Consider the following 27,460-nt stretch of genomic DNA (forward strand, 5'->3'; position numbering starts at 1 on the left):
CTTGAGGCTCCCGAGCTAGAAAAGAGCGTCGATGCCGGCGGCGGTGATGAGTTGTAGGAGGAGCTGGTTCCTCGGCGGCGCAGAGGAGCGGCTGCTGCTGCTGCTGCTGCTGGCCTCTTTGCAGGTGAGTGGTTTTGTTTCAGGATTTTGCGGTTGCGAACCTTTCTGTTTTTAAGTGATGGGGTGTTTTAATTTGGAGTGCAGGAAGGCCAGTTCTTGACGCCCCTGATTCCGTCTTTGGAGGGAATCTGGTGCTCCCTCGTCCGCCGCTCGAGCCCCCACCCTCGCTGACTCCCCAGGTCCCTCTCAGGTCCCTTCCTCAGAATAAGCCTTTCTGGGACGCACAGATCTGTCCGCTGAAAGGAGGACTGCGCTTTGGTCGTGGTGTCTTGACGGCGAGCACAAGCAGAGCAGTGGGAGGGAAGGATGAACTGATCTCTCCCGGACGTGTGAGGCACAGGGTAGCGGAGCAGGGGTCCTGGAAGCAAACTCGGGTGTTTTCAGGGCCACCGGCACTCTAGGGCGATGGCAGACCTGGCCCTAACCGTCTAAGTAGATAGGAAAAGCCTGCATGCCAGGGAAGGAGAAAGAGGCGAATAAGTGCAGTGGTTTCACGGAGCTCTCACATCGAGCTAAATCACAGGTTCTTAGAATCACGAAAAATTAAAAAAAAAAAAAAAGTAAGTCTATTTCTCCTCCCTTCAAAGGGATGAGGGCTGTATGAGTGGAGAAGGACAAGAGAAATGCTTTATGGAAGGACAGTTCACAGTTACTTTGAAAAAGTAAAGTTAAAGGATAATTAGTTGTTTGCTAACTTATTATACTCCTCTTCCCCTACCACCTCCCTTCCCTTCCAAATGACGGAGGCTTTACAGCTTGTGAGTGGTAACCGGAACGCGAACTGACCAAATGCAGCCTCTGGGTGGGGGAAATCGAAGGGCATCTTTCACCGGGAGGTACTACAGCTTTCTGTAATGAAAGCAGAACACATGTCAGCGTGTACTTTGGTTTAAAACTCTCTCCCCTGAGGCTCCCCTGGCCCCTGGTTTTATCCATCTTTTTTTTCCTCATCCACCATAGATGCCCCTCATATGGTGGTGGGCTTTCCTTTATTATAAGTTTTTGTTGTTGTTGTTGTTGTTTTTTAATTCTAGTTAACACGCAGTGTTATATTTGTTTCAGGGGTACGAGGTAGTGATTCAACACTTCCATGCGTCACCCTCTGCTCACCACAAGTGCACTCCTTAATCCCCACGGTGGTGGACTTTAGAGAAATGTAATTCAAGCGAATGGTATAGCAGAAGGAGCTCTGAGTTGGAAGTCAGGACCCCCAGGTTTTAGTGTGGAAGCTGTTGTTATTTGTGTAATCTTAAACAAATCTTTTCAACCCTCTGGCTTAATTTTTGCATCTTTAAAAAAGCGGAGGTTGCAGCAAATTATTTTGGAGGGGCCATGCTTATGTTAAAAGTCTGTTTTAAAATAAAGATGATTAGACATTTTCCACGACAAGTACATAAGCAAAAATCTCATAGCAGTAAATTCTGGGCCAATCTGTCAGCAAATAAACGTTCCCATCTACAAAGGGTAGTACTTGTTCTTTTGTGCCCCTCTTTAAGCCACACCCAAAGGATCATTGTAGAAAATTTGGTCATTGTACAGAATAACCATTATACAGAGTATAATGTGGCAGAAAATGTGCTCCTTTATTCTGTCACTCGGGGGTACCTATTAGTCTGCCCAGGGTTTGGGCAGGTTTGGCCAGTCTCTCTTCCTCTTTTGCCTTCTACGGTTGGCTGAGATTAAGTGGCATATTTCATTTTAAGTAATGACCGATACATCTAAATTCAGCTGTGCGTTCAGTTTTTTGGGTCCAGTGCTCAGAGAACAGAGGACACAAATATTTGAACCAACAGGTCTCTTGAACATCCTTGGAATGAAATCTGGTGTGAGAGAATGTTTACATGGAGAAATAAGACTAAAAGTATTACTTAATAATAAAACTCTTACACGGAAATTTGGCCACAAATACTGAAAAAAAAAAACTTTATGAAATGTAGAGGAAACCTTAGCCACTTGATTAAAGCATTTGGATTGTAGAATAGTGCTTAATATTTGGTATGCTTCTAGAGCTGTGTCTTACCATCAACTCCCCACACCCCCAGCACAAACAACATTTGGTTGTATTTCTCCTTCCACTACCTAATTTAGTTTTTTCTCTGTATCCCCCTTCTCATTTTACTTTATTCCCAGCTTTTACTTCCACACATACCTCAGCAAGGTAGGATCAATTTCAGGGGCCAGAGGTCTGGGTGAGTTTTCATTAGTCTGCTCCATTCAGCCCAGAATGCCTCTCACTCTTCGGCAGAGTGTGTTGTTTTTTTTTTTTCCCACCATAATCTCATTTAGTCTCCCTAATAGTCCCTTGAGAACAGCAATTATCCCCATCTTTATGGATAAGGAACCTGAGGTCCAGAAAGTTTGAATTAATTGATAAACACCACACCATCAGTAAGTAGCAGAGCCGAGACTAATGTCCAGGTTTCTAGACCTCAAACTTCTGGGATTCGGTGGCAATAGCTTGTGTAGACAAAAGCTATTATCTGGGGGGAAATAAGTAACCAAAGTTAGGAAGGAGGTGTCCTGAGTGGGTGTTGGGCTCATCAGTGATGCCGCGCAGGCTGGAACAAGCGGCACGCCCCGGGCAAGCGCTCATCACATGACCCAGGTAGATCTCTTCCCTATGAATGGGGGTCTACATGCATGGTTTGCTACCCATGTAACAAGGGATCAGTAGGGGCTGCTGGTAGAGGTAAAATTGGCGAATGACCAGGGTTACGGTGCCTGGAAAGCACCAGGAAGTGATAGCATCTGCTTCTCCTGGGAAAGAGTTGCTCTTAGAGCGCAGATGGAAAAGTTACCGTAAAGCTTTAGGGAAAGTAATAGGTGGTGGAACACAAGGTACTTTTACATACAGTCATGTTTGGACTTCTAAAATTGAGCTTTTTTGACTCTAAGGAACTGAACTCTGGATTTCATTTCCCCTGAGAACTGTTCCTTTTTTAATTTATCCGAAACATGATTAACCTTTTTTTTTCTATCCTCGAGTACGCCAGCCTATCTTTTATAGAATTAGACTCCTCTAGAGTTAGATTAAGAGTTGTTCAAAGCCATGCAATGAGGGTTTGGACTAGGGAAAACATCTGACGGGTGAAGGGGGCATCTGAATACCTAATATTGAGCGGAAGCTTTTGATCACAGCAACTCTGGCTCTGTATCCCTTATTTTCTGTTACTTCAACATTCTATCATTGATCACACTTCTTACTCAGTTTTTAGAAGCAGAAAACAAAGTTTTTATTTTTAGACTGGTCTTTATCCTATCATTTCCCTCGCCTGTTCATGAGTCGTTCTACTAGAGTATCAGATACTACTTTTCAGACTCCCGAGGAAGGGAGGCAGCAGCATCCCAGGAACATTAGTTTGGAAGATGGGATGAGCCTCAGTTACGGTGGGGGGTAGGGAAGGTGTGTGAAAGTAAATGGTTTGATGAGGGACAGAGTAGGAGGCAGCAGCAAGATTGTCTAGTGCTACATTTACTGAAACTATCTAGAGGTCCTGGAAATATGGTAGAAGTAGCCTCAGTAAATGCAATGCCGTGTATTTGGACCAGTCCCCTATGCCCCTACCCACCTACTCTCTCCAGCCTAGCCTTGCCTTGACAAAAGGATGGTTAAAAAAAAAAAAAAAAAATTAACTTCAGTTTTACGGTGACATTTATGGAAAGAATATCTTTTGCTCTGTAGGCAATTGAGATGGAATTTCTATACATAGACATAGTGAGAAATCTTTGAAAATATTCCACCTGCATAGTGTGTTTCCTTTGAATCACCTGTCTCTCTACTGCTCAGCCAGCTTCTCAGCGTGTATGCCTGAGCCAGCCTGCGTTCTCCTGAAGTGCAAGGCACTGTGACAATTTACGAAGGTGATGTCTGAGAGAAGTAAAGCACGTCAGAATGACACATTTTTGAAGTTAGTTAACAGCATGAATACTTTTTCTCTATAATTTTACCTTGAACCCATTATTAAACCAATTAAGCAGAAGTAAACAGACTGATTTGAATGTGCTTGGTATTGTCTTTTGTGAGGAATAAAAACAATTATGAATGGGATTCCATTACTCAAGGTACTTGCAGTTCTAGCCAAGAATAAAATCAGGTGATTTAATAATTCTGAGATTATCCCACGACAGGATGCTTAAAGGTTCAAAATGCTGATGTGATTAGTAGGTCTGAGTATGGTATCCAGCTATGCCAAGGTTTGCCAAACTAAGGCCTTCTGGTCTACTACCTGTGTTTGTACGGCCCACAAGTTATGACTGGTTTTTAAGTTGTTGTTTTGTTTTGTTTTACTGGTTGAAATACATCAAAGAATGACAATACTTCATGGGCATGAAAATTATATGAAACTCTAATTTCAGTGTCCATACATAAAGTTTCATTGAAATAAAACTTCCTTTATTCATTTATATAGTTGCTTTCAGCTACAGTGGCAGAATTGAGCAATTGTAACAGAGACCATAGAGCCTAAAAAATTTACTATTTGTCCTTTTACAGAAAAAGTTGCCAACACCTCAGCTAAGCTGTAGTGTTTTTCACATCTGTCTCCTTCATTCCATCTCATCAGCCATTATCCTGCTCCAGGTCTTCATTATATATTACCAGAATCATCGCAAAAACCTCTCACGTATTCCTATCAGTCGTTTTTCCCCATCTCATTCTGTGTTTGTAAGTGCTGCCTGATCCTCCTAAAATACACATTATTAAATCTTCAGTGATGTCCCAATACTTATGGAAGAACCAATCTTCTTTGGCACAAGGCCTTTTGTGGGGCCACTATCAATCTTATCTTTCTAGGTTTGTCTCCTCCTACTTCCTTGATATACCCTGTACTTTGGATAGAGATCGTATAATTTTCCATATGGGACACTGAGGTGTGAAAGGGGCCCTATAATAATTATGTTGGGGAAACAGACCTATAGCAAGACTGTTCTAGGCAAACGTGGAGGTGTGGTCACCCTTTCTATACTCCAGACAGTTTGAATGGCTCATCATTCTCCATATGCACATGTTCCCTTGCCTCTACTCAGTATTCCTTTAGGCTAGAATTCGTTTTTCTTTTTCTATAAATCTACCTCTTGAACATCTTTCCAAATCCAGCTTAAATAGTACCATGTTCATGAAGCCTTACTCAGAAATAATCTCCCCTTTTCCATCTCCCTTATGAATGAAGTGCTTTCTCATGATATGGATTACTTTCTGCTTTAGTGATACAGACGCGCGTGCACACACACACACACACACACACACACACATCCCTTTTCCCCATCAGTTCCTTGAAGACCTAGTTGTTGGATTCTGTACTCCTCTCAGTCCTGCATTATACCCCGTTCAAATGGGGTTTGCATGCCTAAAGAATGAGTTAATTGACTAGACTAAAGAATGAGTTAATTGACTAGACTGGGGAGACTGATGAATATTTGGGGCTGTCAGTTTGTAAATTGGCCATTTTATGTGAATAAAGTAGTGAGAAAAGATTCCAAGGACTGAGGACAGAGACTTAGGTGCCAATGTGGTGATGTAGCACTGTGGTTCAAGGTCAAAGGGTAGGCTTGGGAGTCTAGCCTGCCTGAGACTGAACTCCAGCTCCCACCATTTGTAATCTGTGTCACCTTGGTCAAGTTGACCTTACCTTCTAAGTTTCTGCTTCTGTAAAATGGGAGTAACCATAGAACCTTCTCCATAGAATGGTGGTTGAGGATTCAAATAGTCCCAAACATATGGTGAGCCCTCCATGAATATTGGCTGCTGTGACATCGTATGCTGTTAGTGGTGGGTAGGAAAATACAGAGACCCAAGACCAGGATGTAATAATGGAAGAGCTGAGACCCAAGACCAGGATGTAACAGTAGAGGAGCAGAGAGAAACACAGCACCAGAATCTTAGAATAATTCTAACCCCTCCATTGAGGTAGTCAGCCTCAGAGGGATCAAAGAGGCGTGAGTCCTGAGAGAAGATGGTCTTCACTTAGTAAGACATAACTAATTGGCGGTCTTGAGAGACCATTTCAGTAGTGTGGTTAAGGCTCAGTTTAGGTGTCAGAGGACTGAAAAAATAATGGCCAGAAGGAGGGGAAAACAAAGAGGAAGGTGTGAGAAGATGAGACACAGAGTCACGTAAAAGATCTGTTTGTTTAGTAATTTTTTTCTTTGAGCAACACCATACTTGAAAAAGGAAGAAACCTTGGGGTACTGGGTACTTGATGTCAGGGTAATGAGATTGAGTCCTGCATTGGGCTCCACACTTAGCAGGGGAGCCTGTTCTACATTCTCTTCCTCTCCCTCTGCCCCTCCTCTCCGTACAAGTGTGCTTTCTCTCTCTCTTTCAAATATATAAATATATCTTTTTAAAAAAGGAAGAAACCCTGGGGTATGCTAATTCAGTAGTAAATCATTGACTAAAATTAGTGCTTAATTCAGGTGCTGGTAACCCCTTGCCAAGGCATAAACGAGGCATCTTGAGAATCAACTCCAGAGCAGTGAGCTTTACCAAAAACAATACAAAAAACAAAGCTGGATTTAAAAAAAAAAAAAAAGTTTTTAATTTGCCGTGGGGTGTGTATATTCATAGTGGGGTACCTCTTTGTAAATTGCCCACTTGACTTTGTGCCGTAAGGCCTTTCCCCAGAGCAGTCAGAGCTGAGCCTCCTTCATGTTCACCTTGTTTGTGTGCATTTTATGAAACGACTGCCTGGGTTTGGAAGAACGAGTTGTGACTGGAGATGGTCCTGTGAAGTGAAGCCAAGTGAGCCTGGATACTCCAACCCAGACTCTGAAGTCTCCATGGTGAGGAGGAAGAGCAGGGGTATGGGCGGCGGATGTGGATGGCACTTCCAGTTCGCCACTTAGGGGCTCCGTGGGTTTCACTGGTTTGTCTTTCGGGTTTTTTTTTTTTGTTTTGTTTCAAGTATTTATTTAAATTCTAGTTACTTAACATATAGTGTAATGTTGTCAGTTGGAGTCTCCACAGCTCTGTGGAGATGTTGGCCATTTGTGAATATGCTAAACCGTGAAGGATCCAGGAATGTAACAGATGATCATGACTGACTTTGGCTTTGCCATTAAATACGCTGCCATGCTCGGATTAAGGCCTCCTAACCCCTCAGGCCTGCCAACCGAGTGTTTTTACTTTGGCGGTTACCACTCATAACTGCCAAGCCTTGGGCTCATTAGCACAATGTAATCACTTCTGTTGACTTCGGTTCCGTCAACACACCTTCCTACTAAGTGCCCAGCATGTGTCACATGTCACACTAGGTTTTAGAGAGTGGGTGGTGAGTGAGGCCTGCCGTGAGATGCAGCTGCCAGTGTAACAGAGCACGTAGATGCTGAACAAGTAATCCGTACCAGTGACCCATCACAACTGTACCCAGTGTTCTAGAGCGGCTGCTTCAAGAGTGAAGACCAAGCAGGACTGACCACTTCTGGGGGGTAGGAAGGAAGGGCAGAGAAGTTGGCCTAGAGCCGAGGTGGTCTCAAACCAGCAGTATCTCAGCATCACCTGGGAGCTTGTTAGAAATCTAGATTCTCAGAGTCTCAGGCCCATGCCAGAGGTAATCAGTCAGGCCTTGGAAGGGAAGCCCAGCACTCGTTTGTAACCACTTCTCTTGGTGATTCTGATGTATGCTCAAGTTTGAGAACCACTGGCCTCGAGGAAATAACCTTAAAACTCAGCTCTAAAGCTGTTCCAGTCAACATGGTAGCCACTGGTCACATGAGCCTTTGAAATGTGGCTGGTCCAAGTTGAGCTGTGCTTTACAGCTAAAATCCACATCAGGTTTCAAAGACTTACTATGAAAAAAAGAGTGTAAAATACCCCATGAAGAATTTTATAGAACTCATAGGTCAGAATAATATTTTGAAACTGTAAGGTTAAATAAAATATATTATTAAAGTTAATTTTATTTATTTTCCCTTTTTAACATGGCTTTTAAAAGATCTGAAATTATGTATGTGGCTAACTGTGCATTTTGATTGGACACAGCTGATCTAAAGGAAGACTAGAAGTTACCTAAAGCTGAGTGGGACTGAGGTGGCAGTTGTGGGGGCGGGGAGGATGCTGGGCAAGGGTTCTGGATAGGGTACAGTGTGTGCAGAGGTCCTGAAGCAAGAAAGAACACGGCATGCTCAAGGAAATGAAAGAAAACCAAAGCCTCACAGGTCACATGAAGGATTTTGAACTTTATCCTAAGACCAACTGAAAGTGATTGGGGATTTTATTTTATTTTATTTTATCTTAAGATTTTATTTATTTATTTGACACACAGAGAGATCACAAGTAGGCAGAGAGGCAGGCAGAGAGAGAGGAGGAAGCAGGCTCCCTGCTGCACAGAGAGGACCCTGGGATCATGACCCAAGCTGAAGGCAGGGGCTTTAACCCACTGAGCCACCCAGGTGCCCCTGATTGGGGATTTTAAATAGGGTGCTCACTTTTCAGGATGTTTGCGCTAATCAGTGAGGGCATGAGAGCTACATCTGAATATAGCAAGACTCTCAGAATCCAAGCTTCTCCTCCACCACCCCAAAAGATGGTGGGGGTGGAGGCATTTGGTCAGGACCCAGAGGGAGCAGGACCGCACCCATCACCTGCCTTGGCCCCAGGATCCAAGGACAAACACCCCAGACAAGATGGGGAAGCAGACACCTGGGAGAGGCAGTTTTGCTTTCAGTTCACTTTCCGCTGGGTTAAAGCTCAGAGCTGGCGGAAGCATTCCAGGAAGAGTACAAAGTTGAGTAGAAGTTTGATTCCAGAGCTGGGCTCTGCAGGGCCCTGGCCAAGGGTTTGGTGAAGGAAGGCCAGAGACAAGGAGAGCGGCACATGTGGAGGTGAGAGGGTGTTCGACAAAGCAGGGAAAGCCAGGATTGGAGCCTGGAGGCTGGGGGTCTGACCATCTCCCAGGGTATGGTGGCCTCTCCCTTCATCTGCGGCCTGGAGGAGATTTCTTTGGAAGTCACGGTTCACATGTTAGCAGACTCCATCTAGCCTCCAGACATGTTTTGTTTAGCTCATATTTTTCAAATATATTTAAATTAGTCAGCAGTATTAATATCAGATGTCACATTTAAAAGGTGCATTTTTGGTGTTCTTGAAAATTAGAAGATCCGGGAACCCCAGTTCCTCAGCCTCACAGAGAAATGGGGGAGCTAAGTAGTCGCTTCTCCTTTTAGTTGTATATGAACTTTTAGGAGTGGAAATGGCCCTTTTTATGTTTTTTGAAGACTTTTTTTTTTAACCTGAAGACAAAACTGAGTTCATAGGTTCTCTGTGGTCTGACTCGAAGTCTTACATTCTTACGTTCTCTCCAGTGTTTACTTTGAGGAGTTCCATCTTCTGTTTGTTCCCCAGAAAGATCCCAAGAATGGGACCCTTGGTTCAGTGAGACGGGCTTATGCAAAAGCTCTGTCCATTTACACAAGAGTCGCATCCATCAGAGAAGCCCGTGTGGTCCCCACAGTTCTCTAAGGTTCCCATCACCCCTGTGGCCCAGCGTCACTGCTCTTCCTCTCTGTCTAGCCCTCCAGACGTGTGAGTTTGCAGCCCCTGCCTGAAACTTGAAATGAGACTGACTGGGCTGCTGTGTATTTGTTGGTAAACACTTGGTATACCAGCTCCCATGGTGATTAAAATCTTAAAGATTGCAAGCTCTAAACCTCAACACCTCCTCTGTAAATATTCAGCATTAATTAACTAGGAAGTCAATTGATAGCAGCAAGGTGGAAAGAAGGAAGTAACTTTGTTTACCCAAGATAGATGCACTAGTCTAGTACCTTATCCTGTATCCACCCCTGGAGGTCAGAGTGAGGGAAGGGTATTTGTGTAGTCTTTCTGGCTATAGTATTGTTTCTCTGCTCCAGTGTATGTATTGGGGGCCTGGGGGGAGGGGGAGACTGGAAACAGAGAAATTATTCTATTTCTCAAACAAATCAAGCAAATAGAGCAGATTTAAAATACTGCCAAGCTTGGCAGTAAGTGCCTGGGTGTTCGTGTTCTTGCTCTATTTTGTTCTCTTGATATAGTTCATAATCAAAGACAATGGAAAAATGCTTCTGCTTACAGAATTTGTGTAACATGTCCTTTTCCATTTGAAGGGAAAATAGCTTCATTAGCATAAGGAGGCTTCCCCCTTGACAAGACAGAGTAAGGGTTGAGGGGGCTTCTCTTTAGGGGACGGAGGGAAGGGGGAAGGCTCCATCCCCCTTCTCCACCAGAAGCAAAAACCAAAATAGTGACTGTTACAAGGGGGTGAATGCAGTTTTTGACTGATCAGAAGCTTCTACTACTTGGTGAATTGGGCTCTTGAAAGAAAAAAGCAATACAAAAAATGTCTTTCTTTTGCAAATTAAACACACACACACACACACATACACATGTGCACACACGCACGCACATTTATTATTTGGTTTCTCCCAGTGCCCCAGAAGGAGTTTGTTCAAGTGAAGGAGCCTAAAGCTTGAGCTTCATTAGCTTCATGGTTATTCTGCTTCAGGGCACCAGTAATCACGCAGCAAAACGCTGCCCAGATGTCTTTCATCCTGTTCTTTCTTCTTCCGCCATCCCCAAAGGAGTGCCGAGGGAGGGCAGAAGCATCGCTCACTCTCCCTCCCTCCAGAAATTCTCAGCTCTGGGAGGTGGTTTCGCCTCAGCCCCGAGCCCAGTCTCTTCCAGATGCTTCCCGCTTTTCGTGCAATAAAGCTTCAGACCTGATGCTTGACAAGAAATGGAAGTCCAGGGGCGCCTGGGTGGCTCCGTGGGTTAAGCCTCTGCCTTCGGTTCAGGATCTTGGGGTCCTGAGATCGGGCTCTCTGCTCAGCGGGGAGCCTGCTTCCCCCCCCTCTCTCTGCCTGCCTCTCTGCCTACTTGTGATTTCTCTCTGTCAAATAAATAAATAGGGAGAGACAGAGAGAAATCACAAGTAGGCAGAGAGGCAGGCAGAGAGAGAGGGGGAAGCAGGCTCCCCGCTGAGCAGAGAGCCCGATGTGGAGCTCCATCTCAGGACCCTGAGATCATGACCTGAGCCGAAGGCAGAGGCCTAAACCACTGAGCCACCCAGGCACCCCTAAATAAATAAAATCTTAAAAAAAAAAGAAAAAGAAAAAGAAATGGAAGTCCAGGGGCACCAGGGTGTTCAGTCATTGGGCCTCTGCCTTAGGCTCAGGTCATGGTCCCAGGGTCCTGGGATCAACTGCCACATTGGGCTCCCTGCTTGGCGGGGGAGCCTGCTTTTCCCTCTCCCACTCTCCCTGCTTGTGTTCCCTCTCTCACTGTCTCTCCCTGTCAAACAAAGAATAAAATCTTAAAAAAAAAAAAAAAAAAATGGAAGTTCAAAGCCCAACCACCCTCGTCTTTCACCTACTTGCCGACTACCTCAGTCCGCTTCCTCCCTCAGGAGGTCCTCCTGGGTTGCCTTCACCTGAAATAAGATGAAACCTTATGGTAAAGGCTCTTTTCCCATCAGAATCTCTAGGAATTACTGAAGAAAGGAAACAACTAGATACCTAGATTCCAGTTAACTTTGTCACCGATGGTTATGTAACCGTGGGTGAATCACAGGGTAAGTGGCACAGAACAGGGCTTGCCAAGAATGGCAGAGGACCGGGCCCCGATGTTCCTATCATTTTTACTCCCCAGGGTGGAAAACCCGAGGATGGAAATGGAAGGCAGTGGGCAAGGAAAAGGAGCAGCATCTGTCAGCATAAGTATGTCCACAGCAAGGAGAGTGGAGGCAGCCTGAGGCGGCCAGAGCTCCACCAGCATCGAAGGCAGCAGAATCTCCAGGGGACAGAGTGGGACCAGCAGAGCTTCGTGCCAGCAGCTTAACTTAGGGAATTCCGAAACACTTTAAAGTTGTCTGTGGCACTCCACCAGACTCTCCCACTGAGATGTGGCTGGCTTCCGTGGGACCGTTTAAGGACCACGGAGGAGGAGTCCAGGCTTCCTTATCAGCATGCTTCCTCTCACTCCGGCAGACCTGCTCCTGCTAATCTGTTCCCACAGGCAGCATCTCTGAGCTGCTTGCATTTGATAGCTTGTTTGGCTTACGGATTTATGCCTGCCGAAAGCTCGATCTTGAGCCCGGTGAGATTATTTCGGTGAGTGCCGCGTTCAGCGTTAATGTTGCTTTAAATCACTTTTAGTGTTGTTTGAATGTTGAACCTTAGATTTTCGTCTAGGTCATGGAGCTTATGGCAATGAAGAGCTAGCTGCCCCCAGTTAGTAGTGATTTACATCCTGGATCAGTGTGGTGGAGTCATTGAATGAACGTGTTTAACGTCTATAATAAAGCGAGACTGGTAAATACTTCCTTTTTTCACCAGAAGAAAAACAAAGTGAGGAGGATGCCTTTGACCCGGAGTCAGCTGCTCGAAGCTGGGAACTCCCAGCTACTAGTCATCCTTTTAGACATCTATAACTCATTCCATTAAATCCTCTCTTCTGTAAGCACGGAAGGCCTTTTTATCTGGCAGAAATGCAGCAAGCCATTACAATGATGTGTTCTGTTTACATCATGCAATTAACATACTGTCTCGCCGTCAGAAAATTTAAGTTGACTAGGTTCCCCATAATGAATTATTTGTAGGATTATGCCTGTATGTGCCATAGCATATAAGGTGTCTGATCTCTTGATGTCAAATCTGGTAAAAGGAGTGACTTCAATTTAGTTCAGACACCGACTGTGGTAAAGTTGTGCTTCCGGGAGTCAGTTGAATGAAGAATGTAACAATATACTTTTTGTTCCTTCTCTTTCTAGATGTATTGCTGTCATTGAGTATTGGCCTACCTGAAAGTGCTAAGGGAAGCTCCGCCATCAGGATGTCCAAGTACAGACTGATTATGTTAAGACATGGAGAGGGTGCTTGGAATAAAGAGAATCGTTTTTGTAGCTGGGTGGATCAGAAACTCAACAGTGAAGGAATGGAGGAGGCTCGGAACTGTGGAAAGCAACTCAAAGCGCTAAACTTGGAGATCGATCTCGTATTCACATCCATCCTTAATCGGTCCATCCACACGGCCTGGCTGATCCTGGAAGAGCTGGGGCAGGAGTGGGTTCCAGTGGAAAGTTCCTGGCGTCTAAATGAACGTCACTATGGAGCTTTGATTGGCCTCAACAGGGAGCAGATGGCTTTGAATCACGGTGAAGAACAAGTGAGGCTCTGGAGAAGAAGCTACAATGTGACCCCACCACCCATTGAGGAATCGCACCCTTTCTACCATGAAATCTACAATGACCGGAGGTATAAAGTGTGCGACGTCCCTGTGGATCAGCTGCCCCGATCTGAAAGCTTAAAGGATGTTCTGGAGAGACTCCTTCCCTTTTGGAACGAAAGGATTGCTCCTGAAGTATTAAGTGGCAAAACCGTTCTGATATCCGCTCATGGAAATAGCAGCAGAGCTCTCCTGAAGCATCTGGAAGGTACTATCTTTGTGCTACTACTTCCTAAAGGTTGCTAAGTGTTATATGTGAGCCTTATTAACCTAGAAGAGATGTGGTTTCTGCTTGCAATACACAACTGACATGACAGACTTTCTTTCTTATTCCTTTTCGCCTCTTTAGTCTTTTAAGAATCATTTCGTTCTATAAATCAAAACCCCGGTGGGTTTCACATTCATATTATAGACAGCAGTGATTCTAAATCTTTAACAAGCATCTGAATTACCTGGAGGGAGGGTTTGGTCTCCCACAGATTGCTGGTCCCATCCTTGGAGTTTTGGATATGTAGGCCTGGAGGGGGGCTGGAGAATTTGCATTTCTAAGATGTTTTATGGTAATGCCAATACTGCTACTTGGGCTACTCCACTTTGAGGACTCTTGATCTAAAAGATTATATGGCTTTTGTTATAGTAACTTTTAGGGAGGCTAGGAAGGGTATACTTTTCTGTAGAAATGGTATGCAAAGCCAGTTTATTTATTTGAGTCTTTCCTGATAAATAAAATTATCTAGACTTTGGTTTTGCCCATGCTCTTCCAACTTTAAACAGTTACGGTGTTCCAGACCTGGCCTTCTTGAACAGTTCCTTTGTTCCAGCCCTCTCTTTCCAGATCAGGCTGAGTCATTGCTTGGGAGAAAGTTAGGGAGACAGAAAAGAAAAGAAAAGGATGGCTTATTACAGATAATCGGTTGCCTCTATTTTATTTTAACTACTTGATGTTGTATTCTAAACATACTCCGAAATGTACACTATTGTTATCTTCCTCTTGAGTAACATGAACTAAATGAACTCTTGAAGACCTACGCTCACCACTTTGGGCATCAGTGATGGCCCTGTGACACCTTCAGGGGGGTCTCTCCTTCCCCTCTCTCCCTTCACTAAGTAATCCCAGGCAGCTGTGCGTTTTGAGTGATCTGCTCCGTCCACCGTTTTCCTGTCTGTCAGCACTCTCAGCCGCTAACCCATGATACTAGAATCCTCTCTCCAGCATCCCCTTCCCATTCGGCTTTACCTTTCTCTAAGAGCCGGTGAGAAATGAAGAGGTTGACATTGTTTGTGAAATAAGTGAAAATAGGTTATTAACAAAACAAAGTGATCTTTATGAGATCTCATTGTAAACTTTTTAGCATGTGTTTTTACCCCTGATTTTTAAGTAACATGGCCAGGAGCCATAAATCATTACTCCTGTACCTGCATCCATTAGTTGTGCAGAGATCTAAATTCTACAGACTTTACTGGCTATTAAAAACGTTACTGGCTAGACATGGTGCTCAGTCTGTTGGTGTATGTTTGTGTATGTATCTTATTTACTCAACTCTACAAAGAGTTCTATTCTTCCTCTTTCAGAATAGTCAGATACTGGATTAAATGACAAATAACTTCATCATTATTGGACTATAGTACTTTATTGTTTAAAGAAGAGTTGAGCCTTCTCTTAGGATAGCGACAAACTGAAATTGAGAGTTTCAGAGTTTCTGCCGAAAGATGTATTCCGTCCCACAACACCAGTTCCTTTTTTCCAAAGGTGGACCTTAGAGCTCTTCGTGGCCAAGCCCCCGCCCCTAAAGAAAACACCATCATCTCCTTTGGGATCCTCTTTTTGTTCTTTGTTCCTGTCTCAGCTAGGAAATCCTCCCTTTAAAAGCGATGTCTTACTGTTTAGCACCATTTATTCTTCAACTGCCTTCAGGCTTCGATGTCTTTAAGATTATTCTGCATCCCCTGCCATAGCTCATCTTAGATACCCCCATTCTATTAGTGCATTGTGACATCACAATTTGTTACTGTTCTTTTCTTAAAGAAAATAGGGAGTTTTACAGATGGTAGTGAGGAGGACTATTCCCATGATGGGGGCGGAGGCCAAACCACCTGTGGAGGGAAAAGTTATCCACAGAAAGCTTACTTTCTGCATTTGAGGGAGGTTTTGAAACCACTAATAATTTATTTAAAAAACAATCACTTGGGGTAGCTGCTGTGGAAAACAATCTGGCAGCTTCTTGATAGATTAAACATCAGTTACCATATGATCTACTCATTCTACTCCTAGGTATTTACCTGTATGCATTTCCTAATGCTGCCGAGACAAAGTATCAATCACTGCATGGCTTAAAACAACAGATAGTCATTTTCTCGCAGTTCTGGGGGCTGGAAGTCCTAAAGAAAAGTGTTGGCAGGGTCGTATTCTCTCTGAAGACTCAGGCGAGAGTCCTTTCTTGCCTCTTCTAGCTTCTTGTGTTCTTTGGAAATCTTTGGCGTTCCCCGGCTTGTAGATGCATCATTGTGGCCCTCAGACTTCGCTTGGTGTTTTCCCCATGCGTCTCTCTCTTCCTTGTCCAAATTTCCCCCTTTTGTAAGAACACAAATAATAGTACATTAGGGCCAAAGACCTCCTCTTAACATGATTACCTCTATAAAGCCCCTATTTCCAAATAAAATCTTCTCAGGTTGGGACTTCAACAGACCTTTTTGGAGGGATACAGTTCAACCCATAACAGTACTTAAGAGAAATGAAAACATGTGTCCACATGAAAACTTGGACACAAACCTTCATAGCAGTATTATTGATAAGAGCCACAACATGGGAGCATCTCAAATGCCCATCACCTAGTGACTAGATAAATTAAATTTGGTATATCCATTCAATATAATATTATTTGGCAGTGAAAACAAATGGAATAGTCTTATGTGCTCAACATGGGTGAACTTTGAAATCATTGTTACCTAAAAGAAGCCAGTCACAAAGGAGTATATATTGTACAATTCTACTTAAATGAAGTGTCTGTGTGGCCAAATCTTTAGAAACAGAAAACAGACTGTTTCCTAGGCCTGGGGTTGAGGTGGTGGGGGGTGTGGAATGAAGAGTGACTGTAGTTAGGTACAGGTCTTCTTGTTGGGGTGGTGAAAACATGCTAAAATGGATCGTGGTGATGGTCACACAAGTCTGAATGTACGAAAACCCATCGGCCTGTATACTTCATGGGGTAAGTGGTATGGTATGTCATTTATCTAATTAAAGCTGCAAAAATAGTTTAATCAATGGGATTAAAAGATGAAAAGATTTGATATTGGCCTAGAAAAAAAGATATCGGGGCAAATATATGGAAATGCTATCAAAGTAGGCATGCATAGATGTGGAGTACAGAATAAAAAATAAAAATAAAATACGACTTCGACCACTAAAGCAGAAATGGATTTATAGGGATATAGGGATTCCTGAGAAATTAGCAGACATTAGTTCTCAGGCTTCATTTTAACTTTCTTCTGAAGGTCTTTTTTTTTTTTTTTTTTTAAGTTGAATGTATAGAACTAAATCACCTTTCAGAGCTTACTAAAACCGAAGCAACCTTAAATTATAATTCCTATCCCTCTCACTATAAACAGGCCTTAGACAAAATGTGTTTATTTGGGAGAGAATTAATTTAAAAGAGCGGTGTTCATGCTGGAAGAGGTAACTGGTATGAGGAGATTCTAGTCGGAAGTATGAAAGCGGAAAAGGTGTGGAGTTGGCTGATGTCTGCAGCAGAGGACAAGGGAGGTGTCGAGGAAGCAGGCAGGGACTGGAAATGGGAAGGCAGGTGACCAGGGAGGATGGCAGACATTCAGGGGAGAAAAATTCAGAAAATCCAGAATGTGCTATTGGCACAGGCCCACAGGTGGGGAACCAAATGGAGTGGCTGGGAAGATGGGGGTCTGGCCATAGGCTGGTATGTAATCTTGGCTCAGCCATCCTGGGTAGGGGAACAAGTTTGTTCCTTTTTGGCCTGTAGTACCCCCTGGTGGTGGTGCTGTTAGGATTCATGGAGCCCTTTGATGTCACTGTGACTTCCTATAATGACTTCCGCATCTAACATGGAAGAAATTATTTCATGTATATAAAATGGACTAAACTAGATTTTAGGATCACTTGGAAAGTTAGTTATCGTGTCTTATTTTAGGAGTTCTCTAAGTACCAATCTCCACTAAGAGTTATCTGCTCTGGTGTATACTGAAAAATAAGATGCGAGTATTCCGTGTCACAGCTCTAAGAATTACATATAAGTGACTTTCCCAAGATCAGAAGAAATCGTGTGTTATTTCTCCCATGTCATTTCTATTAATGGGATTTTAGGTTTTTTAAAGTTTATTCTGAATGTACATGATCACTGGAATCGGAACATGAGTCCTCTTACCACGCATGTCTGACCTTCAGAAGCCAAGCTATAGGGCATAATGTGGTACCGATAAATTCCCAAACTAAAAGAAAGTATTCCTTTGAATTTGGATGATAACTCTTTAAGACTCCAAAATATTAGGTGACTCTCCTTTACTTTAAGGGGGGAAAATAGAGATTTTTATCTGACAGTAAGGAGTAAGGACTACTTGCAATTTACTGGGGATTATATGTGTTTAGTGTGTTAAAAACGTATCATAAAATTTACCATCTTTCTTGCCAATTTATTCTTACTGTAAAGTTATATGACTATATATATCACCATTAGCCGTTTTCTGGTTAATACCTGTCATCCCAGTATAATTATTAATAGCCTTTCCTTTCACTTTCAGAAGTGCCCCACTTGATTAATAAATTATGTGGTCACCTTACTATAAATATGTTAGCCTTCACTAGTATTAAGAATGACTCTTTAGGCACCTGGGTGGCTCATTTGATTAAGCAACTGCCTTTGGCTCAGGTCACGATCCCGGGACTCTGGGATCAAATCCCACATCGGACTCTCTGCTCATCAGGGTGTTTGCTTCTCCCTCTGACCTTCCCCCTCTTGTGTTCTCTCTCTCATTTTCTCTCTCAAATAAACAAATAAAATCTTTAAAAAAAAACAAAAAAGGAATGAATCCTTGAATTGGCTATGCCCAGATTCCATACTTCCTATAAACACAAAAGTTGCTGAATTCTTTGCATTGATTACAAAAATAAGAATGCTTGTGATTGTAGATTCATTAGAGTCCTAGTCATGCTTTCTAGATATGTTTATATCAAATTCTCCTCTATAAACAGGATCCTTTGAAGGAACTGGGCAATGTTTCTATGTATTGTCTTTAAACTGTTTGACAGATTAAAGCTGTCACTTCCTGCTGGGGAGGAGTGTGGTAGTTGGTAGAATCCAACTGACAGCATACCATCATATCACACAAATATGTTATTGTTTAAAGACTAGAACTTAGGGGTAGGAAGGATGATGATCCTATTAAATAACCACTTAGAATATTGGTTTACCCTGAAACCTCTAAGTGCCTTATGATCTTTTTACTTAAAAAGTATCCTAGTGTTCCACATCTATTCTACATTGTATCTACCTCAATTATGAAGCGTGTTGGTTCTTAAGACATTATTTTTTTAATTTATTTTATTTTTTTTATAAAAATATAATGTATTTTTATCCCCAGGGGTACAGGTCTGTGAATCACCAGGTTTACACACTTCACAGCACTCACCATAGCACATACCCTCCCCAATGTCCATAACCCAACCACCCTCTCCCTACCCCCCTCCCCCCAGCAACCCTCAGTTTGTTTTGTGAGATTAAGAGTCACTTATGGTTTGTTAAGACATTATTTTATTTCTCAGCTCTTTGTGCTATAACTTTACCCTATAAGCAGTGGAGTCCTGACTGACACTTCTTCCATTTGTGAAGAAGAACACAGGTGCTTTTGAAGGAAAACGAAACCCAGACAGACCTCAGATGACTTAGCCATGATCATGATAATTAGTTGGAGTCCTGAACTCCACCCAAACCCGGTTCACTGAGTCTCCACACATGATTACCCCCTGGGCTTTTTTGTTTTAACTTTTTTTTTCCTGAAAAGTAGCCCTTCCCTTGATCTATTTCTTGTTTGGAATACTGTATTTTAAGAAGCTGAGTCAAGAGTATCCATGGCAGGTAAACCATTAAAAGTTAATTTGATGCAACTAACTGAGTCTCCAATTATTATTGCTGTTACCCTAACATTGTGGTTTGTGTGTGGTGTTTCCTAGTGCAGCTATAAAGGTGGCCTTATTTGGAGTGCATGCCGTGTGCTAAGCGCAGTTCTAGGCATTTTACCTCATATCCTGTTTAATAGAGGAACTAGCACAAGGCTCTGCCCCGGCTGGAAAGCTGTGTTTCAACCCTGTGTTTTACTCTGCTGTTTGGTGTATCTAGGTCATATTTTTTATTTCATTTGACCAGTCAATCATTGATCACTAAGCTCTTTTGCTTAAAGAAACTGCTTTAATAAAAAGGAGCAGACTACTGATCTATCTTAACTTCATGGGTCAGTCTAAGCTGTATTATGCCAAGTGAAAGATGCTGAATTCAAAAGGCTGTATTATACCTTCCTGCTGAAGTCTTAGCCCTTGGTGGTTCAGAATATGACTGTATTTGGACATAAGGTCTTTAAAGGGTAATTAAGTAAAAGAGGCCATTAGGCTGGCCCCAAAGCTAACACGATGAGTGTCCCCAAAAAAGATCAGGACACAGACACAGAGGGAAGACCACGCAAAGACACAGGGAGATGGCAGCCAGACCAAGGAGAGAGGCCTCAGACCATGATATCTCCACAACTGTGAGGAAATAAATATCTGTTATTATTTTTTTTTTTTTAAGCAACAAACAAACCAGGCATTGTAGACTCTATTTATTTGCCATTCTGGAAAAGGCAATACTATTGGGTCAGAAAACAGATCAGTGGAAGAGGGGTAGGCTGCAAAGCAGTACAAGGAAATTTGGAGGGTTCATAGAACTATTCTGTACACCCAGGAGGGTGAATTTCATTGTATGTAAATTATACCTCAGTTTAAAAGTCTTGCTTTTATCCAGCAAAATGACCATTGCCCCAATGGGGACCATGCCTTTTGGTGCACAAAATAATAGACTAGATTAGTTTGATTGTCAGATAGTAGAATTAAAGGAAGGTTGCTATGTGCACCTACCTTTGCCTTTGAAAACTAACCTGGAGGGCACCGGTATGCTTTCTCGGGAGCAACTGGTACTGTCTTTACTCAGCACCCAAACCATGGACAGCATAGGAAATCGCCAGTCAAAGCCCATCTTCATGAATTATCTATAAGCTGTGGGACCACGAAGCTTTGTACTTAGGGGTGTGAGTTCCTCTAGTAAAGGTTTTTCTGCCTCAGAATGATTTCTCCTTACTTGCCACCAAATTCTCTGGTCATCATGGGGTCTTCTGACTTTTTATCCTTCTCACAACCAGCCAGCCCAGTAATAATAGGTCAACGTAGGAGAACGCACAGTACAGTGAGGCAAGGGTTACCGATTCAGAGCAAGGCAACACTCTCGTATAGGAATTACAAACCCAGGACCCACAGGTCAGCACCCAGCATACACTTCTTGCCTGATCGGGACAGTCTCTACCCTGTGAATTACTTATTTAATCTCTGTTTTTCAATTGTAGATCACTGGGGAGATTTCATGACCTTTAACTTGAAAGTAGCTCTTAATACTTTCAGAAGAAAGAAGACTTGAGACAGACTCAGGAGATATTATATAGTAAGAAAATGCCTACCTAAGGGGCGGCTTTACCTATTTTTAGCATGTAAACGATTATCAGTGCTGGGCTAATAAGTCCAGGCCAAAGCATCCAGACCCACTTCTCCCAGAGCAGCCCCGTAGGAAAGCTCCTGACGCAGGCTTAGTATCTAAGAGCATCCTGTTCTGTAGAGTTCCAGACAGGCGTGTGTTTCTTTCTCTGTGGTTGGCATAGTCACTTCCTGTTTGTTTCCTGCTGGCCCACACTGAAGGAAAAGCCAGGGACTGAACTGGAACGTTGGATGTAGTCTGCCTCTTGCCAGCGGAAGTGGATTGTTTAGTCTGGGTTCAAGCACAGGGCTAGGCAGTCTCAAGTTTGGAATCAGAGTGGCGTGCAGGAGACTCATGAACGACAGGCTTGATCCCTGAAGAATTGTGTGCAGCTGTACACATGGCCAGGCAGAGAAGCCTTGAGGCGAAATTAGAGAACCAGGGAGGGCAGGTCAGCTGGGGCCAGCTGTGGGGGCGGGGCTGAGGAGTGCATCACCTTTGGCATTTTAGCAGGATATTTTCAGCTGCAGCAAATTCGGGCCTCTCTCTGGTGGAGCAAATGCTGGCCTGTTGGTATGGTTAAGCTTTCTCTTATTAGAAGAAGCATCATTGATTTACAAAAACTTTCACTTTTAAAAGCTGTAGGCTATTTTCACTATAAAGCTCAATGTGGAGTGGATTCTGCCCTCTGCCTTATTCTAAATTAGAGGCTGTGATCCTATCTTCACATTACAATATTCAAATAACCCCTTTCCAGTTGCTCCCCAGCCTATCTTTAAGTTGCACATAATAGCCTCCAACACTAAAGGAATTCTAACTAAAATAGGCAGATCATCTATGAAATTGAGAGTCTCTTGTATCAGCTCTTATTTTTTGCAACAGAATACAGACCTCTCCCTGCAAATCGCCCATTGGTGGGGTTTGAATTGTGACTTACTTGCCTGGGAGAGGTACCTCAGGGCTGGGGTGGCACCTCCTGGTCCAATGAGCTGATCAAAGTGGTTTCCCTCTTTTCCTAGATTCCAAAAATATGCACTATGTATTTGGGGTTTACTCTCATTCTGTGACAGATCTGCCTCCCTGAACATCTTCCCTCCTATTTCCCAAGATTCAAAGGTTTTAAGCAAACCTTTTAGAGGAAATCAAAGAAATTATATGGAGGACAAATTTAATTTGAGTTGTTTATTAGCTCTAAATATAAACAACCTTTTCTTCAAGGCTAAGAGCCTTCTCAGCTCTCTTCTTTTCTTAGTAAGGTTAGAAAGGAAACATAATCTTTCACCAAGGTTCTTGGTGCAGGATACAGCCTCTAGGATTGGACACATGAAATCTTTACTTTTGAGGAGATTTTGTCTCTGTTTTGACCTTGTTCTGAAATTTGGCCAACACCATACCTCTGGCAAAGTCTTCAGAGTGCTTTCGTGCATAGGCTTTATGCAGTAGAGTTTTTAGTTACTATTTCATTCCTTATTGCTTGTATATATATATTAAGAAGTAGATTCATATAATGTAAACATTTCTAATAGTGGATCATAGAGCTAAATGATTTCTGGATCCTGGCACCATAATAGGGTTCTTTACAGTTGAACAAACCATTTACTAAATTCTCACAGTGACCAAGGCACTGTTCTAAGATGATAGGGGACACAGGGATGGATGAGACATGGTCCCTGTTCTCAAGGAAGTTTGTAACCCTGGTAGGAGAAGCAAGCATTTGCACAGCCACCTCTAACAGAAGGTCAAGTGTGAGTGCTGTCATATATGTACAGTGATCTTAATATCTGGCTGTGTTTCCTGTTCTTGCTGTATTGACTTGAGGACTGGGGCTCACAGGTGCAGATTTGACTTCCTTAAGTTAATCCTGTATGCAGAAAATGAAATCGTTTGAATTTCTCTCCATAGTGGCATTGAGTTACCCTTTTGACTTACCATAAATGTTCATTATTTCTTACTTGAAATGTCCCAGTCATGTAGGCTGATTGCAGTTAACTCCTAGTTGCTTCTTGTAAAGGTTCAAGAATTAAAGACAGGGACGCCTGGGTGGCTCAGTCGGCTAAGTGTCTGATTCTTGACCTCCGCTCAGGTCTTGATCTCAGGGTCATGAGTTCAAGCCCTGCGTTGGGCTTCATGCTGGGCATGGAGCCTACTTTAAAGAAAGAAAAGAAAAGAATTAAAGACAATGGTTGGGGCTTCAAGAGGGGGTGGTTGTGGAGGGGGAGAGACAGAGAGGGGTAGTTGCAGAGTGAGATCTCCAATGATTGCTTTCAATACATTCTTGGATGCTAGATAAAAAATCTAAGCCAGTTATCAGACAGGCTTGTGCTGTTTGTCCACTCATTTTAAACTTCATATGATGTTCCAGTTAATGAATTTATAATATGGTATTGCATAATATAGTACTGATTCAGTTTGGCTTAATTCAGTGCAGATGCATTGTTCTAGCCTTAGGACCTCTGCTTGCTTAACTTTTTCTCAGGACAAAGAGTGGCTTATGCCAAAATCAAGTAATGAGTAATGGCTTCACTGTGGTTTTTCCTAATTTGCTATTTTAAAATTTCAGTCCTTAAGTCTCGTGGACTGATTATTAACTAGTCTAGGTATTTTAAATATGTGTAAGTAATTAGTCTGCTGTGTGAACGATTTGAGTAGTCATCAAAGTGGAATGTCAACTTTATTTATTGGAAACATTTCTATTTCTGTTGAGCTCTCCTTCCTTTGTAGGGGAAATATTCTAGTACTCGTGGCTTTTGTTGAGTTGGCTCTTTGATTTGGTCCTACACAAAACTGGATTGTTATCTAAGCCATAGGCATGAGCTTGAGGGCAGTGCTACTAAAGAGAGGACCTGTCGAGATCTGGCTAGATCTGGGGCCATGGTCAAACAAGAGAGCCCCATGTGTGCTCCAGCCCCTTTCCAGAGAGCTAGAACGCTTTACTAAGGTCACAGACCACAACCCCTAAACCTGGCCCACCCATCACGATCCCACTGTGTTAGCTGTTTCAAAGAGCTCAGACAAATCTGTTCATGCCCTTTACCAGTCCTGAAAACAGGAGAACACTAGCTGCTACAGATAGTACCCAGCCCTTCACAGGGGCACAGCAGGGATACAGACATTCTCCTCTTTCCCTAAACTGTCATGAAGTAGCCTTGGACAACCAGGGTTGAAGTCCTGGGATTTTGAATTAAAAAACCCGGGTCCAATTTTATTGCTTTAACAGTCTTGTGATTTGAGAAGCTTTATTTAACTTCTCTGGTTCTGTTTAGTATTTTTTTAACAACTCTATTGAAATATAATTTACATAATATACAGTTCACCCATTTAAAGAGTACAGTTCAGTGACTTTTAGTATGTGTACAGAATTGTCCATCTATCACCACAGTTAATTTTGGAACAATTTCATTATTCCCAAAAGAAACCCTGTACATAGCTGTCACTTCCAACTTTCTCTATTTCTTCTAGCCCTAGGCAACCACTAATCTCTTTGTCTCACTGTATATTTTCCTATATAAATGCAATCATCCAACATGCAGTTGGTGGTGACTGGCTTCTTTCATTAGCATAATGTTTTCAAGATTCATCAATGTTTAGCATGTATCAACACTCAATTATTTTTCATTACCAAGTAATATTCCACTGTAGGGCTATACCACAGTTAATTTCTCCATTCATCCCTCGAGGAACATTTAGGCTGCTTCCACTTTTTGGCAGTTATGACTAATGCTATTATGAAGGTTTTCCTACAAGAGTTAGATAGGAAACATGAAGGAATAACAGGTTGCCCTGAAGGGTATCTGTTATACTACAATTTGATGTGATGCAACTCTCTGTCTAAAGTGTTTTATTCTAATTTCTGGGAAGTTTTTTCCTTCCAGGACCTATAGCTCGAATCCCTCCAAGTATCTGGTATATTTCCAGACCTGCAGCTGTTATGGGACTCAATAAATGTGCAGTGGGGCACCTGGGTGGCTCCCTCAGTTAAGCGTCCGACTCTTGATTTTAACTCATGTCTTGACCTCAGGGTTGAGGGATCAAACCCTGCATCAGGTTCTGTACTCGGTGTGGAGTCTGCTTGAGATCATCTCCCCCTGCCCCCCCCCGACAAATACATAAATAAAAAATCTTTTTTTTTTTTAAGATTTTATTTATTTATTCGACAGAGAGAGATCACAAGTAGGCAGAGAGGCAGGCAGAGAGAGAGGAAGAAGCAGGCTCCCCGCTGAGCAGAGAGCCCGATGCGGGACTCGATCCCAGGACCCTGAGATCATGACCTGAGCCGAAGGCAGCGGCTTAACCCACTGAGCCACCCAGGCGCCCCAATAAATAAAATCTTTAAAAAAAAAAAAACCCATGTGCAGTTACACAAGTGAAGAGAAGTTCCTCTTACATTGCCTTCAATGTCTTGTCTGTTCTACAGGTATCTCTGATGAAGACATTATCAATATTACTCTACCCACTGGAGTCCCCATTCTCCTGGAACTGGATGAGAACCTGCATGCTGTTGGGCCCCACCAGTTCCTGGGTGACCAAGAAGCTATCCAAGCTGCCATTAAGAAAATAGATGATCAAGGAAAAGTGAAAAAACGAGCTGAAAAATGAAGGCTTTCCCATTTGATGGCTAGGAATGGCTGCAAAAGAAGTGGCATGCAGTGTTTTATGGGTGCTGATCTCTCTCTCTTTTTTCCCCCCTGTTTTTCCAGAACTGGGCTATGGGGTAGAGTGTATATAGGCAACTACGTAACTTATGTTGCTCAGAAAAAGGCTTTAGGATGCCTGAGTAGGCATGAGTACTCACTAGGCATGAGTAGGATGAACTCTCCTGATAGTCCTATTTGAGTTAGTGTTGTGGGGCTAATTAGTAACCAGAAGGGCTTAATCAATGTCCTAAATATCCAAGATAGGAGAGTAACAAGTAGAGGTGAAGTTTAAAGCTTTCATCATTCAATACATCATTACTGAGTCACTATTGAGAGACACTACTTATTCTAGTAAGTAGTTCATGTTTATATTTACTAAGACTTTCTGGGATGATGGTAAGGTATATTAGAAATATACTCTACGTAAGTATTTATTATCAGGCTTCTCCTCTGGGAAAAGGGATGCTTTTCCAGTTAAAACCAGAGGCCCATTAAATGGGGGCTATCATAGATGGGCTTCTTCAAGAAAGCCAACAACAAACTAGAAGGCCCTTTGCCTTGTCTCTAGGCCAGAGACATCCTTTCTTTGACATTCGGAAGGATTGCCCTTTGGCTGCTAGAATTAGCAGCATGGACACAGCCCTAGCTGTTTGTGTTCTCCTTTTGTTTCGTTCTGTTAAACTTCAATCTTTGGGTACTTAAAATTGGTTTAAAAATAAAGGTCTGTGACCAAAAAATGAATATCCCCGAAGCATCTCCATATATGTGATGAACATTAAGCAAAGGCATCTGAACTAGTCTTTGGCTCAGAATCTTCCTGGGACCCTCACAGAGTTGCATGGACACTCACAATTCTCTACAAATTGAACATCCGGATCGGAGGGAAAGTAGAATATAGTGCACGTAATTTTATCACGTGAGCAGGGAAAATATGGTACATTGGGGCTTGTCATGTACATGAATTTTTCACCAGCTGAGAGCAAACTATTATGGTACATAGTATAGAGCAGCGTGGGTAGGCCATGAGCAGACGGGATTACTTCTCAATCTCAATGACCCTATTTTCTAGATCATATTTTTAAACATCATAGGTATGCAAGTCCTCTTTCTTTAAACTCTTGCCTTATTTCAAGGCAGGTGACCTGTATTTCAGTGATAAAGTCATGTGGGAAAAATTGTAGCTATTTATCAGTTTTTCATGTTTTTTTTTCCCTTGGCAGATCAATCTGTTTGTATGGTAAATGGCCATAGAAGAAAACTAATTTAGAACCCTTGCTACAGCTTGGCCTTCATTTAGTCCTTACAGTAGGACTCTTCCCGCACTGGCAATGAACATGGCTGGGAAGAAAAGCTGGACTGTGGATGCTTTACATTTCTGACCGACTTGTGGTGTCTACTGTAGCCCTTCATCTTAGTCCAGTTGCTTAACCAGTGAATTCAGAGATCAGGTCTTCCTAGAATACCATTCTTTAACAGTTTCATCTCTGGAACTGACCTCTGAATTTTCTAACCCAACCGGTGACCGTATCTTAATGCGGCTCGAGACCCTAGAGTTGGAGTCTTTCCTTGTCCTGCAGTGAGGTGTTCACTCCCAGGGTACCCCCTGGCTGGATGATATACTTCTACACACAAAGCTACACTCAGAACCAGGCAGTTTGGAATCTTGCCGATTTCCTCTGATAGGGTTTATTTTTGCCCACACTTTTCTGCTATAATTTGGCTTATTGTTTTTGAGATCTTGGCTGAAATAAATGAGACATTTCTGAAAA

The 27,460-nt window shown here is 42.7% G+C and overlaps 1 protein-coding gene across 3 annotated transcripts; it reads left to right on the forward strand.

Annotated features, from left to right (window-relative positions):
* Nucleotides 1–27,460, forward strand: BPGM (bisphosphoglycerate mutase). Of its 3 annotated transcripts, XM_013050305.2 has the most exons (4): nucleotides 6–124; nucleotides 11,744–12,204; nucleotides 12,864–13,526; nucleotides 25,472–27,460. In XM_013050305.2, exons 3-4 carry the CDS (start codon nucleotides 12,926–12,928, stop codon nucleotides 25,651–25,653), a joined length of 783 nt encoding a protein of 260 aa, XP_012905759.1. In that variant the 5' UTR covers nucleotides 6–124; nucleotides 11,744–12,204; nucleotides 12,864–12,925; the 3' UTR covers nucleotides 25,654–27,460. The 3 variants fall into 3 exon arrangements, with proteins under 3 accessions (XP_004741789.1, XP_012905759.1, XP_044918937.1); XM_004741732.3 differs by lacking the exon at nucleotides 11,744–12,204 and having other exon boundaries at nucleotides 1–124; XM_045063002.1 differs by lacking the exon at nucleotides 6–124 and having other exon boundaries at nucleotides 11,429–12,204.

Source organism: Mustela putorius, unplaced genomic scaffold (assembly GCF_011764305.1).
Source record: "Mustela putorius furo isolate JIRA1106 unplaced genomic scaffold, ASM1176430v1.1 tig00003845_pilon_pilon_pilon, whole genome shotgun sequence".
In the NCBI taxonomy this organism is placed as follows: domain Eukaryota; kingdom Metazoa; phylum Chordata; class Mammalia; order Carnivora; family Mustelidae; genus Mustela; species Mustela putorius.

Bases quoted from the DNA above. Each gene is read 5' to 3' on its own strand.
- BPGM (XM_004741732.3), top strand. From the start codon at position 12,926: ATGTCCAAGTACAGACTGATTATGTTAAGACATGGAGAGGGTGCTTGG. The intron at 13,527-25,471 runs GTACTATCTTTG...TCTGTTCTACAG, and splicing joins TCTCCTGAAGCATCTGGAAG to GTATCTCTGATGAAGACATT.